This window comes from Labeo rohita, chromosome 8 (assembly GCF_022985175.1).
Source record: "Labeo rohita strain BAU-BD-2019 chromosome 8, IGBB_LRoh.1.0, whole genome shotgun sequence".
NCBI classification, from domain to species: domain Eukaryota; kingdom Metazoa; phylum Chordata; class Actinopteri; order Cypriniformes; family Cyprinidae; genus Labeo; species Labeo rohita.
Genome location: NC_066876.1, coordinates 22,635,021 through 22,647,298, shown reverse-complemented (window position 1 = coordinate 22,647,298; position 12,278 = coordinate 22,635,021). Strand labels below are relative to the sequence as shown.

The window sequence follows — 12,278 nt, the reverse complement described above, 5'->3', positions numbered from 1 at the left end:
CCACGTATGCGCAGGAAGATGATTGGTTATCGGATGTCCCTTTGGGAAGCTGTAATCATGAACGACGGACAGCATCAATGGGAATCAGCCATCAGGCGCACTGCCAGCATCATCTGGACCGATTGTGCTGGAAGCGCGACATAATTCTCCATATTTAGATTAGAACTTAGGCGAGAAGTATATAGATTTATTCTAAATTAAAATCTAACTAAATAATATAGGAGAATGTGTACAAAACCTGACATTTTAGAGACCCGCAGACTGCGGTTCATCGCTTTCTGAGTTGATAGTGGGGGTGAAGCGCTCATCCTCGTCCTCCGCTGTCGCGCTCTGTAACGAATTGCACATTTTAGCTCTTATAATTCTCATTTAGAGGATACAACACCTGTCGTCGATATTACAAATAGCTTACATCTCGGCCGTTTAGACTGTGCATGCTGTCTGCATTGCGGTGTGAGGGTATTTAACATCTTGCAGAGGTAAGATTATTTGGATATTGCACATGTACACAGCACAGCATTTAGGTATCATAACAAATATATTCAGAGTACCAACAAGGGGAATTTTCTTATTTTCTTTTTTTGCTCCTGACGAGAATAGATTCATGTTATGGAATTCATCACATATATGTGTCTTGGGATTCAGTATTAACCCTGAGATTAATTTTACATACACTATATTCTGACCTCAATTCAGCCTTGGTGTTATCTTTACCTTTGAGGCTTGCCCACAGCATCTGTCATTTTTTTAGTCCAAATACCCTGACATTATTGATTTGCTTTTTTAGGGTACAACATCTAATTATGTATTTTTTTTTCTCAGTGTCTAATAGTTAAAGCAATGGGTGCTCTTAGCAAACAGCAGTTCTTCCAGGAACTGGGATCTGGTTGCTTGCTTCCGACTGTCCAACATGGTCTGGAACAAGTATGGCAGCTGTTACTCATCTGCCTGGTGTGTAGGCTGTTGTGGCGATTGGGTAAGAGGGTTTATACAACACATGACACATGTACTGTAAAATTTTAATGCAATTAAAAACTCGATGTTTTTAACCACCGAAAAGGACAAAAATACTATAAAAGCAGCAAGTCGGTCAAGTCTTTTGAAGCCATATGATAGCTTTGTGTGAGGAACATCTTACTTGACAGCTGTGATCGCTGTTCACTTTCTTTGTGTGATAAATCACTTTAGACATTCTGCTATAAATAACTTCTTCTGTGTTGCATGGAAAGAAGAAAAAACATTACCATGAGAAAACAATGATAGAATTGTCATATTTGTAGGAACTTCTCCTATTACTAAAGTAAAAAAAATATTTCTTCTCTCAGGTCTGCCCTCTTTTTTAAAACACCTGAGTACAGTGGCAGGTGGTTTTTATACTCTTTACCTGTTCTTCGAGCTGCACATGGTTTGGGTGGTGCTTCTCAGCCTCCTCTGCTACCTCATCCTCTTCCTGTGTCGCCATTCAAGCAGCCGTGGACCCTTTCTGTCCATCACTATTCTCATCTACCTCTTTCTGGGGTATGTGGATACATCCTCTCATGCTCATCTGTTTCCTCATTTTTGTGCAATACAGGTAGTACAATGAAGTCAAGGTGTATGTTTAAGTACAATGGGAATATATACATTATCAGTGTTGAAAACAGTTATGCTGCTTTATAGTTTTGTGGAAATAATGATAGATTTTTTTCAGTTTTTCTTTACTAACTATACATCTCTTACTTTTTCAAATTAAGTTATATTTTTCATATCATATGTTTGTCATATTTTGTTAATAGGATGTAGGACCTGGTGAGTCAGAGATGTGTTGTTACGATTCTGTTCTTTCTGTTTCAGAGAGCTGCATATGATGGATACAACAACCTGGCATAAAATGAGAGGTCAGTCTTTGATGTTGTTTGATATTACCTGACATCAGTAACCGTTAGACCAGGGCCGTATAGATGTTTCTTATACTGGATTGTGAGTAAATTTAACATGAATCATTGTTGTGGTCATGTAGGTTCCCAGATGGTAGTGGCCATGAAGGCAGTTTCTCTTGCCTTTGATTTGGACAAAGGCATAGTGGAGAAATTTCCCTCTCCAGTGGAGTTTATGGGCTACATTTACTTTGTGGGTACGGTCATCTTTGGGCCTTGGATCAGCTTCAGTAGCTACATGGATGCGGTAGAGAGTCGAAAACTTGTGAGTGTCAAATTTGTCAAATTTTAGAATTACAGGTGCTTCCACAATCACTTGACAGTAGCTATATGATCTTTTTCACAGAGTGTCTCCTGGTTTTTGAAGTCAGTCTTAAGTTGTGTGAAGAGCCAGATCTGTCTGGTTATTTCCAACTGTATTGCACCCTATCTTTTTCCCTATTTCATCCCGGTCTTTGGAAACAAGCTGCTCCGCAAGTGAGTATAAGTTTGAGCTGAGTAAAATTATGTTTTTCAGTAAAAAATGAGGTGTGAAGTAATGAAGTATGGATTGATTCTTCTACTTCTAATATCAAAAATATTACTGTGTAGTGTTGTGTTGCTATCTGTGGCTTTGTTTTTCATTCGTTCTGACTGATGTGTTTCCATATTTTTTCCTCAGCAAAAAGCGAAAGATGAGGTATTGTCCTACTTATATTATGCATACATTTATAAATTATAAATCATGTGGAATGAAGACAAATTCATACTAGCATAAAACAACTGCTAAATTTACTTATTATTTATTATCTCAAATTAAGTTATATTTTTAATATTATAATGTTAGTTGTTATGTTGCTATCTGTGGCTTAGTAAAACATAGACTGCCGATCAAAAGTTTGGCATCAGTAAGATTTTTTAACGTTTTTTAAAAGTCTTCTCTGCTCTCAAGGGTGTGTTTATTTGATAAAAAATGCAGAAAAAGCTGTAATATTGTAAAATATTATTGCAATTTAAAATTATTTAATTTAGAATTTATTCCTCGGGTGCAAAGTTGAATTTTCAGTATCATTACTCCAGTCTTTAATGTCAAATGATCCTTCAGAAATCATTCTAATATGTTGATTTATTATCAGTGTTATAAACAGTTGTGCTGCTTATTTTTTTTTTGAACCTGTGATACTTTTTTCAGGATTCTTTGATGAATAAAACTTTAAAAAGAATAGCATTTATTTAAAATACAAATCTTTTGTAACAATATAGACTACAGCTTAAAGTTTGGGGTCAGTAATTTTTTACTTTAGTATTCTTTCGTTGTTTGAAAGAAATTAATACCTTTGTTTAGCAAGGATGTTTTAAATTGATAAAAAGAGATAGTAAAGAAATTCTGTTCTTTTTAACTTTTGTTCATCTAAAAATCCTGAAAAAAGCCCAAAAAATATTAAGCAGCACAACTGCTTCCAACATGATTATAAATCTGCATATTAGAATGATTTCTGACGGATCATGTGACACTGAAGACTGGAGTAATGGCTGGTGAAAATTCATCTTTGCATCACATAAATACATTATATTTTAAAAATTATATTTAATAGAAAACTGTTATTTTAAATTGCAGCAATATTCCATAATGTTACTTTTTTGAGTATTTTTGATACAGAAAAAGATGATCTATTTGTAAAAAGAATCAAAACAATGAATTCCACTGGGTTCAAGAATTCTATATAAATTCACTTTTACTTTTGCTTTTGTCCATTTATAAAATATATAATTTGGATTGAGCTTAATGCTTTTCATTTTGTATTTCAATGCAGGGGCTCTATTAAAAGGTAGGCAATGCACAAGTCTTTATTGTTAAATCTCAAAAGTTTTATGTCTCTCTGATCTGTGAAAACCTTCAGCTTTGTGATTCTCTTCATCAGGTGGCTACAGGCATATGAGAACACCCTGTCCTTCCATTTCAGTAATTACTTTGTGAGTTACTTGGGTGAAACAACTACCACATTGGCAGGTGCTGGTTTCACGGAGGAAAAGGACAATCTTAAGTGGTTTGTATAAATTATACAGATTCACATTATGTCAGTGTCAGAAATTAAACTTGAAATGAGGATTTCCCTGTAGCACAAATGCCACTGAACATGACAAACATGCCCAGCATAACCAGATTTGATCAATATTTCATGGTCATCCCTCATGTCTTCTTTTAATCACTCTTTTTTTAATACAATTTTTGTTTTTGTTTTTTCAGGGACTTGACAATAGCAAAGCCACTAAATGTAGAGTTTCCCAGGTCTATGGTTGAAGTGGTCACTTCCTGGAACCTGCCCATGTCCCGCTGGCTTAACACCTGTATGTGTTTTTTAAATAACTAATGATTAATAATTCTAATGCACATACTTGCATATTGCATGTTTTTTTTACCTTCCAAAAGACTTGAATGACATCATTTTATTTAGAGCAGGCCTTTTCTCCTCCTTTTTTTAGATGTGTTTAGGAAGGCTCTCAGATATGGGAGCTTCACAGCCATTATCTTAACATACACAGCGAGTGCTCTGCTACATGTGAGTGCATTTTGGCTTATTGTTCATTTACCATTTTATTGATAATTTCATTTGAATTGATTGCGTTCTTTCTCAGGCATAAATACAATATTGAATTTCTGTACCCACAGGGTCTAAGCTTTCACATTGGGGCAGTATTATTTACACTAGGCTTCATAACATATATTGAACATGGTGAGTATTTTTGTTTTGGCTAAACATATTATTTCTGAATTCACTGTGTTTTCAGTTACCACTGTATCTAGTAAATCTATAAAATGTTTTAATCAGCTCAAAAGAGTTAGGTTTAGCGGTTCAGCTGGCAAATGCATCTTTTTACAGTATTGATTTTCTTTCAGCTTGGTTGTGTGTTTAATGGACTGTGCCTTTATTGTGTTTTAGTGCTTAGGAAAAGATTGTCAGTCGTTTTAAATGCATGTGTCCTTTCCAAGAGATGCCCATCTGACTGCAAACACAGACATAAAAAGGTGTTGTATGCGTCATTATGGTTATAAAAGCACTTGTGTGAATATCTTAAAAAATGAAAAAGCCAAAAAAGTATTATATTATATTATATGTGACCCTGGACTACAAAACCAGTCATTGGGTCAATTTGAGGGTGCACAAAAATATTGAAATATTGAGAAAATCGCCTTTAAAGTTGTTCAAATGAAGTTCACAGCAGTGCATATTACTAATCAAAAATTAAGTTTTGATAAATTTATGGTAGGAAATGTACAAAATATCTTCATGGAACATGATCTTTACTTAATATTGTAATGATTTTTGGCACAAAAATCAATAATTTTGATGTATTTTTGGCTATTGCTACAAATACCCGTGCTACTTAAGACTGGTTTTGTGGTCCAAGGTCATATATTACATTATATTGCCACTTCAAATTTTATTTTGATATTCGGAAGTTACAAATTCTTTAAAAATGTTAATTTTTCCTTTTTTTTCCAGGAATTGTGGGTATATGTAATTAATGGGACGTTTAGCATGTTAGCAGTACTACATTTAACATACCTGGGCTCAATTTTTGGCTCCAGCACAGATGACACAGATTCTGATGAGGTACAACTTACTTCTCCTGAAATCCTTTGACCCTTGCCTTCTGTGCAAGTTATTATTATTCATATTTGTTACATAAAATAAATGATTTTCTTTTGTCCACAGGACGGCATTGCCAGCCACACCATTGAAAAATGGACACAGCTCAGCTGGACAAGCCACTGGTTGACCTTTGGCCTCTGGGTCCTCTATCGCCTTATTCTATAAACACTGAGACTTACATAAAGGAGGAGAGATGGGAAGAGGATAGCAATAACTGCGATTGGATATTTTATATGGTTTTACTGTAGAGGATTTGTGGCTATCACTGTGAACTCTGGATGAACATGACTGCGGCCCCCAGAGTCCTCCAATCCAGGAAAAACTGATGTACAGGTAATATTGATCCACTGGTTTGGCATGACCAGAAATCTACAAGTACCAGGATATTCTAAAGTTTTCTAAACTACCTAAAGTACAAACAAGCATCAGGAGATATTTTGTTCATAGCAGTCCTCAATAATTGTGAATACTAATAGCCATTGAAAATGAATTGATCAGGATTTTGCTGACTAGTAGATCTTGTAATTGTTTTTTGCTTGATGGTTTAGGATATTTATTTCTTAGTCTGAAAAGAAGGTTAATATTCTCATTGCTTGTTTCAGAAGCCCTAATGTCAAATTGCACAAATCAAGTTTGGTTTCATGCATTTGTTCTATTTTTTGCCACTCCCAGAAAGAATAATGACTAATACTCCTGCTTATTCACTAAAGCACATATCATGCCATGATTCACAATTGGATTACGTTCATTACAGTTAAGTTCAACCTCGTAGGGCTATGAATGAACATATAATATAGGTCACTTTTCTCTTTTGTATGAATTGTTGTATGAAATGCAGACAGTAAGTCTGGGTGAAACCCATTGAAACACTCAAATGAGACAGTATTAGTAGTGTTTGCTAGTTTCTTATATTTAAACTTTTTACAAATGTATTAACAGGCACAAGAAATGGGAAACGGAAAAGCATACAGATAGTGTGTATTAGTTTTCAGTGTATTTATTTCAATCTTTGCTATTTTATTATTGCTATTTAGTAGTATAGTATTTATGACTGTCATCACACTGAATTAGATGGATTGTTTTTTAGTGCCAAACAGAATATTAATCATTACTAGCTGATTCGTTTCAGGTAGGTTCTTATATTACTTTTTATTCATTTTATTTATTGTTTAGACATCCAACAAACAACACATTTTCCATTGAATCACCCTGTTGTTAATCCATCCCTATACTTTTATTAGTGAATTTTAAATAAAGAGTTTAAAATACACAGGTGATTTTGATGCATTATGTATGTCTGACTGCCAAACTCTTGATAATAAAACATTAAATTTGGTCATTTACTCCCAGTTTATTCATATACGGGCCATTCTACAGAATTGGTACAAACTGCTGCCTCACAACCAAAAAACACATTTAAATAGCATTTAAGTATTCAAATCTTAGATATTTACTAAGATCGTTCTATTATCTATCGAAACCCACAGTAATATTTAAAATATCAGTAAGCTTAATATATATAAAATCATAATTTGGTAGGTATTTTCGATCGGGAGGTGGCTATTCCGAATTCTAACCCCTAAACTTATGGTATTTAAATACTTTTTTTGCATTGTTTTTAAAAATATCGTTTTGATTTTGTAAAAAAGTGAAGTTCAAAAATGATTTTGTGTTTTCTTTGTGAATTCTTGAGACTTCAAGAAAGTGTCTCGCATTTTCATGTCACTACCGAAACAGTGCATGTTTTAGTCCATTGGCCGAGACTGATTTTAACTACACCCCTACATTTATGATCAGGAAATATTCATGTGTCCCTCTCTCTTATAGCTACAAGGCCCCATCATTTTGAGGTAAATGTGTGCATCAAGTCTGAAAATCTGTGTGTAACTTTAAGTAACATCACTACTAAACACCTTTTTCTGCAATTAAGCACACTTTTTTGGGTGTTTTTATGTAACATTTAGTGTTTATACGTCTACAACTGTCCAGAACTGTGCTAGCTAACCATGTGCTTAGCATCTTTGAGCTAGCTTCAGAAGTATCTAAAATTGTCAACACCGTAACAGTCTCGACCGAAACATGTCATAATTGTTTCTGTAATGACAAAAGGGAACACATAATCCATTATTTGGGAGAAATGAACATAATTTTAGTACATTTTAAGTATTTAAGTATGTTTTTGTACTGTTTTAGTATGTGAGGTAAAATTGTGTAATGTGATATGGTTGCTACCAAAACATTGTCACTACCAAAAATATGCAGACACATGTCGAAACATGAGACGTTTTGTCAAAAAGTATGCTGAATTATCAGCTAAGATGTTGTGATAGTGTTTGGTTCAATGTATATTCAAACTAATGAATCCTTAACTTTGAAATCAGTATGATCAACTTTTTTGCCTTTTACAAAGAAAAAATAGTTCCAAAATACAACAAATCTCATAAATTACACTTGAAATAGTGATTTACCTCTGAAAACTTTTTAATAAAATAGCAAACAATATATTTACAAGGTAGAAGAGCAAAATCTTAATAGGTCAATGTAACCCTTATTACTAAATTAAATAATACCATGTTTCAGTAGTGACAAATTGAGGGAGAGGACAAATATTCAAAAACCTTCTGAAAATACAATATGAGAATTAACCGCACAATTACTAGAAATGTGTACCTTGGACAGTATACAGTTTGCATACATACAAAATTTGTGGAAAAAGACCAAGTTTCCAGCTCCGCGGCGCTTTTTGTTTTTTTTTACAGTAGGGGGCAGCAGCGCGCAAGCATTTGGACCGCGCAACCTTACGACTGAAACTGAAGCAAAACCCACCACAAATGGGACAACATGGCGATGTCCTCGGGCATGTCACTCTTTTGCCGTTTAACAGGCAGATCTTTAGGCACCGTACTCGGTCACGGTCGTGGAAAAGCTCTCACAGCTCGGAGATGGTATATTATTGCCAGTGGAGGAAACAGTGAGTAAACGCATGCTTTCTTCCCACCTCAGGCAAACCGGGAGGTCAGAGGAATTGAAATAACATTTCAGGCTATAATTTCACGCCAGGCATCTCATTTTATTAATTATTATCACCCGATGTTGTACGGAAACTGAATAATGTCAGTGAATACAACAATTCTGTTGTAGACAGCATGCGATAGTGTCACGTGTCTGAGCTGAGATACCAGTGTATTGACACGAGCTAAGAATAAAGGCTCTGGATGGCAGCACGGGTCAGTGTAAATATCAGGGCAAATGTCGCTGTTACCTCAGTGTGACGTGGCCACATCATCGTGATCTCGACAAATGGCCAAAGGGAATATTATGTTCTCTCACATCAGGACTTAAAGAGAGTCACTTTTTTATTCGTGCCCAAAGTAACTTGCAGTTCTTCATGAAACCAGCAAAATATCACATACAGCTATTGCTATTACAGATTGTGGTGGTTAATTATTTATTAATATGATATCTCCTTCATACAATTATAAGCTTTCAGAATGTTTCTGTCATTTTTAAAATAACCTTTACAAAACAGTACTACAATAACTTAGATCTGTAATAGTTTGGTACTAGGTAACAAAAACATAAAACCAGCCTAAAATGGTTTGCTGGTCTTAATGGGTTTAATCTCCCAGTGTGAGCAACTGATTTTTCCCAAACCTCTGAAAACCAGCCAATCGACCACTGCCCTTTGTGAAAAATAAAATGAAATAAAATAAAATGTATTTGAAATACATTTATTTTGTGCTAAGTATACTACAAATACATTTAAATATTTATATGCTTAATAAAAAAATTGGTATACTTGTTTTGGTACACTAAACTGGCATACAATATGTGACCCTGGACCACAAAACCAGTCATAAGTTGCACGGATATATATGTAGCAATAGCCAGCACTATATTGTATGGGTCAAAATAGATTCATAGATTTTTCTTTTATGCCAAATTAGGATATTAAGTAAAGATCATGTTCCATGAAGATATTTTGAAAATTTCCTACTGCAAATATATCAAAACTTAATTTTTGATTAGTAATGTGCATTGCTAAGAACTTCATGTGGACAACTTTAAAGACAGTTTTCTCAATATTTTTTTTTTTTGCACTCTCAGATTCTAGATTTTCAAGTTGTATCTCAACAAAATATTGTCCTGTCCTAACAAACCATACATCACTGGAAAGCCTATTTATTCAACATTCAGATGATGTATAAATCTCAATTTTAAAAAAATTACCATTATGACTGGTTTTGTGGTTCATAATCACAAATTTGTGTTTAATGCTCTTTAATTGTGCAGAAGCAGTGCTGAAGTCCAACTAAAGATATACTTAAGTATTCTGATTATGGTAAATTGGAACTTTTGCAAGTATACTTCAGCTGCACTTTAAATATCTTGCATTTAAAGACTGGTGTTATACAGAATCATACGATCCTTCTTAATATTAGTATTAAAACACATTTTAGGCATGATATTAAGAAATTACAATAAATTAATAAAGTTATATGTCAATAATTATGTTGAAGTATACTTAGTATGAAATAAATGTATTTCAAATAAATTATGCCATTGATTGGATGTGATAACTAATTTAAATTGATGATGATTATTATTATTTACAATATACAGTGCGCTCCCATTCATTAATGTTAATGCAGTTCTAGTTCACAGTGCATTAACTAATGTTAACACTGACAGCTTTTGATTAAAAAAATATTAGTAAATTAACATTAACTTAGATTAACAAATGCTGTTGAAGTATTGTTCATTGTTCATTCATAAGTAAATGAATAATTTCATGATAATTTACTCACCCCCATGTCATCCAAGATGTTCATGTCTTTCTTTTTTCAATCGAAAATAAATTCAGGTTTTTCAGGAAAACATTCCAGAATTTTTCTCCATATAGTGGACTTAAATGGTGGGCAATGGGTTGAAGGTTCAAATTACAGTTTCAATGCAGCTTCAAAGGGCTCTACACAATCCCATCTGAGGAATAAGGGTCTTATCTAATGAAATGATTAGTAATTTTCTTAAAAAAAAAAAAAAAAAGAATATACTTTTTAATCACAAATGATGTAGGTGGAGGTACCGACCCAGTGTTTGCAAAGCAATTGTGCAAAGAAAGTCAAACGCCCTTTACAAAAAACAAGGTAAAACAATGATGTCGGGTGATTTTGAAGTTGGAGGAGAAAATGAGATGAAGTTTTTCACCCTACCCTACCTTTTTGAACCAAAGTGCACAGACAAAGAGCTAACTGCACATGACGTTTCGTGTGTGATTATGTAATGTGTCAGTTTGCACATGCACATCACAGAACCAGTGGCAGAACCAGTTTACTTTTTTTTAAGAAAATGATCGTTTTGCTAGATAAGACTCTTATTCCTCACCTGGCATCGTGTAGAGCCCTTTGAAGCCGCACTGAAACTGCAAGTTGGACCTTCAGCCCACTGACCCCCATTGAAGTCCACTATATGGAGAAAAATCCTGAAATGTTTTCCTCAAAAACCTAATTTCTTTGCGACTAAAGAAAGAAAGACATAAAAATCTTGGACGACATGGTGGTAAGTAAATTATCAGGAATTTTTTTGTCTCAAAACACTGGTTAACTTGTGTTATAATATTTATCCAAAATGTTTTGTGAAACTTGGTAAACCAAAAATAGTTTCTCACTATAATAACCACCATTTGAATTATTATTATTTATTTATTTATGACAGATTTGCAGTTTAAGCTTGATGAGCGGACAGCCCACAGCAGCCTGGACCTTTTTAAGAAGGACACAGGTGTGATCTATCGAATGCTTGGTGTGGACCCCTCTCTCGTGCAGGACACCCCTCTCCGATTCCGGGAGTGGGCTGTGGTTCTCGCAGACACCCACATTGACTCTGGACGGCACTACTGGGAGGTCACGGTTAAAAAGTCCCATGAATTCCGGGTGGGCGTGGCCGAGGTGTCGACATCACGTGACGAATGCGTGGGCACCAATTCCAGTTCCTGGGTGTTCGCGTATGTCCAGAGAAAATGGTTTGCTATGACCACTGGCAAGCAGGTCCCGGTGCCGTTGGTGGGGAAACCCGATCAGGTCGGGCTCTTGCTAGACTACGAGGCTGGACGGCTCAGTCTGGTCGACACCCAGAAAGCTGAAGTGGTGCACACGATAAAAACGCAGTTTCGCTCACCCATCTGTCCTGCGTTTGCACTCTGGGATGGGGAGTTACTCACACACTCTGGATTGGAGATCCCACCAGGGCTTTAGTGACTCTTGGTTATTCACACATGGATGCTACATGCCTCTTAATGGATAGAGAAGGAGAAGTAGGGGCCTTATGAAAAGACTAAGGAAGTCAGTGGGAACATAGCCGTTTTTTACTGCCATTAAACCAGATTTGAGCAAGATTTGTCCGTTTAGCTGGTGAAAACATCCTCGCTGTTTAGTATTCGTGAAATGATGAAACTAATGAGTCCATACATGCACATAAGAATACTTGATTATGCTTAAAAATAATTTCTCATTTTGCATCTGTGCCCAAGTAGTTATACAGATTTTTTTCAATAAAAAAAGACTCTTTACCAGTGACTTTCTTTATTTACAGTTTATACGTCCATTTTTTTCCCATCTCATTACCCACCTTACACTTAATCAATTTACGTCTTCCACTTACATCTTAGCTTTCATTTTTAATTTCAGAACTTCCAGTTTTGTATCCAGCAATAAAGTGCGTCCACACA

At 35.0% G+C, this 12,278-nt stretch overlaps 2 protein-coding genes across 2 annotated transcripts; both read left to right on the top strand.

Moving 5' to 3' along the window:
• The first annotated feature begins 48 nt into the window (after nucleotides 1-48).
• Nucleotides 49-6,880, top strand: porcn (porcupine O-acyltransferase). Its single transcript, XM_051116393.1, has 15 exons — nucleotides 49-479; nucleotides 823-976; nucleotides 1,326-1,518; nucleotides 1,834-1,877; nucleotides 2,000-2,181; nucleotides 2,263-2,393; nucleotides 2,578-2,595; nucleotides 3,710-3,724; nucleotides 3,818-3,943; nucleotides 4,144-4,244; nucleotides 4,380-4,456; nucleotides 4,567-4,630; nucleotides 4,838-4,923; nucleotides 5,402-5,512; nucleotides 5,615-6,880. Exons 2-15 carry the CDS (start codon nucleotides 841-843, stop codon nucleotides 5,714-5,716), a joined length of 1,386 nt encoding a protein of 461 aa, XP_050972350.1. The 5' UTR covers nucleotides 49-479; nucleotides 823-840; the 3' UTR covers nucleotides 5,717-6,880.
• A 1,463-nt stretch (nucleotides 6,881-8,343) lies between these two features.
• On the top strand, nucleotides 8,344-12,135 carry spryd4 (SPRY domain containing 4). The gene is made up of 2 exons (XM_051117453.1): nucleotides 8,344-8,522; nucleotides 11,267-12,135. The coding sequence occupies exons 1-2, from the start codon at nucleotides 8,393-8,395 to the stop codon at nucleotides 11,803-11,805; spliced, it is 669 nt and encodes a 222-aa protein (XP_050973410.1). The 5' UTR covers nucleotides 8,344-8,392; the 3' UTR covers nucleotides 11,806-12,135.
• Nucleotides 12,136-12,278: the final 143 nt, after the last annotated feature.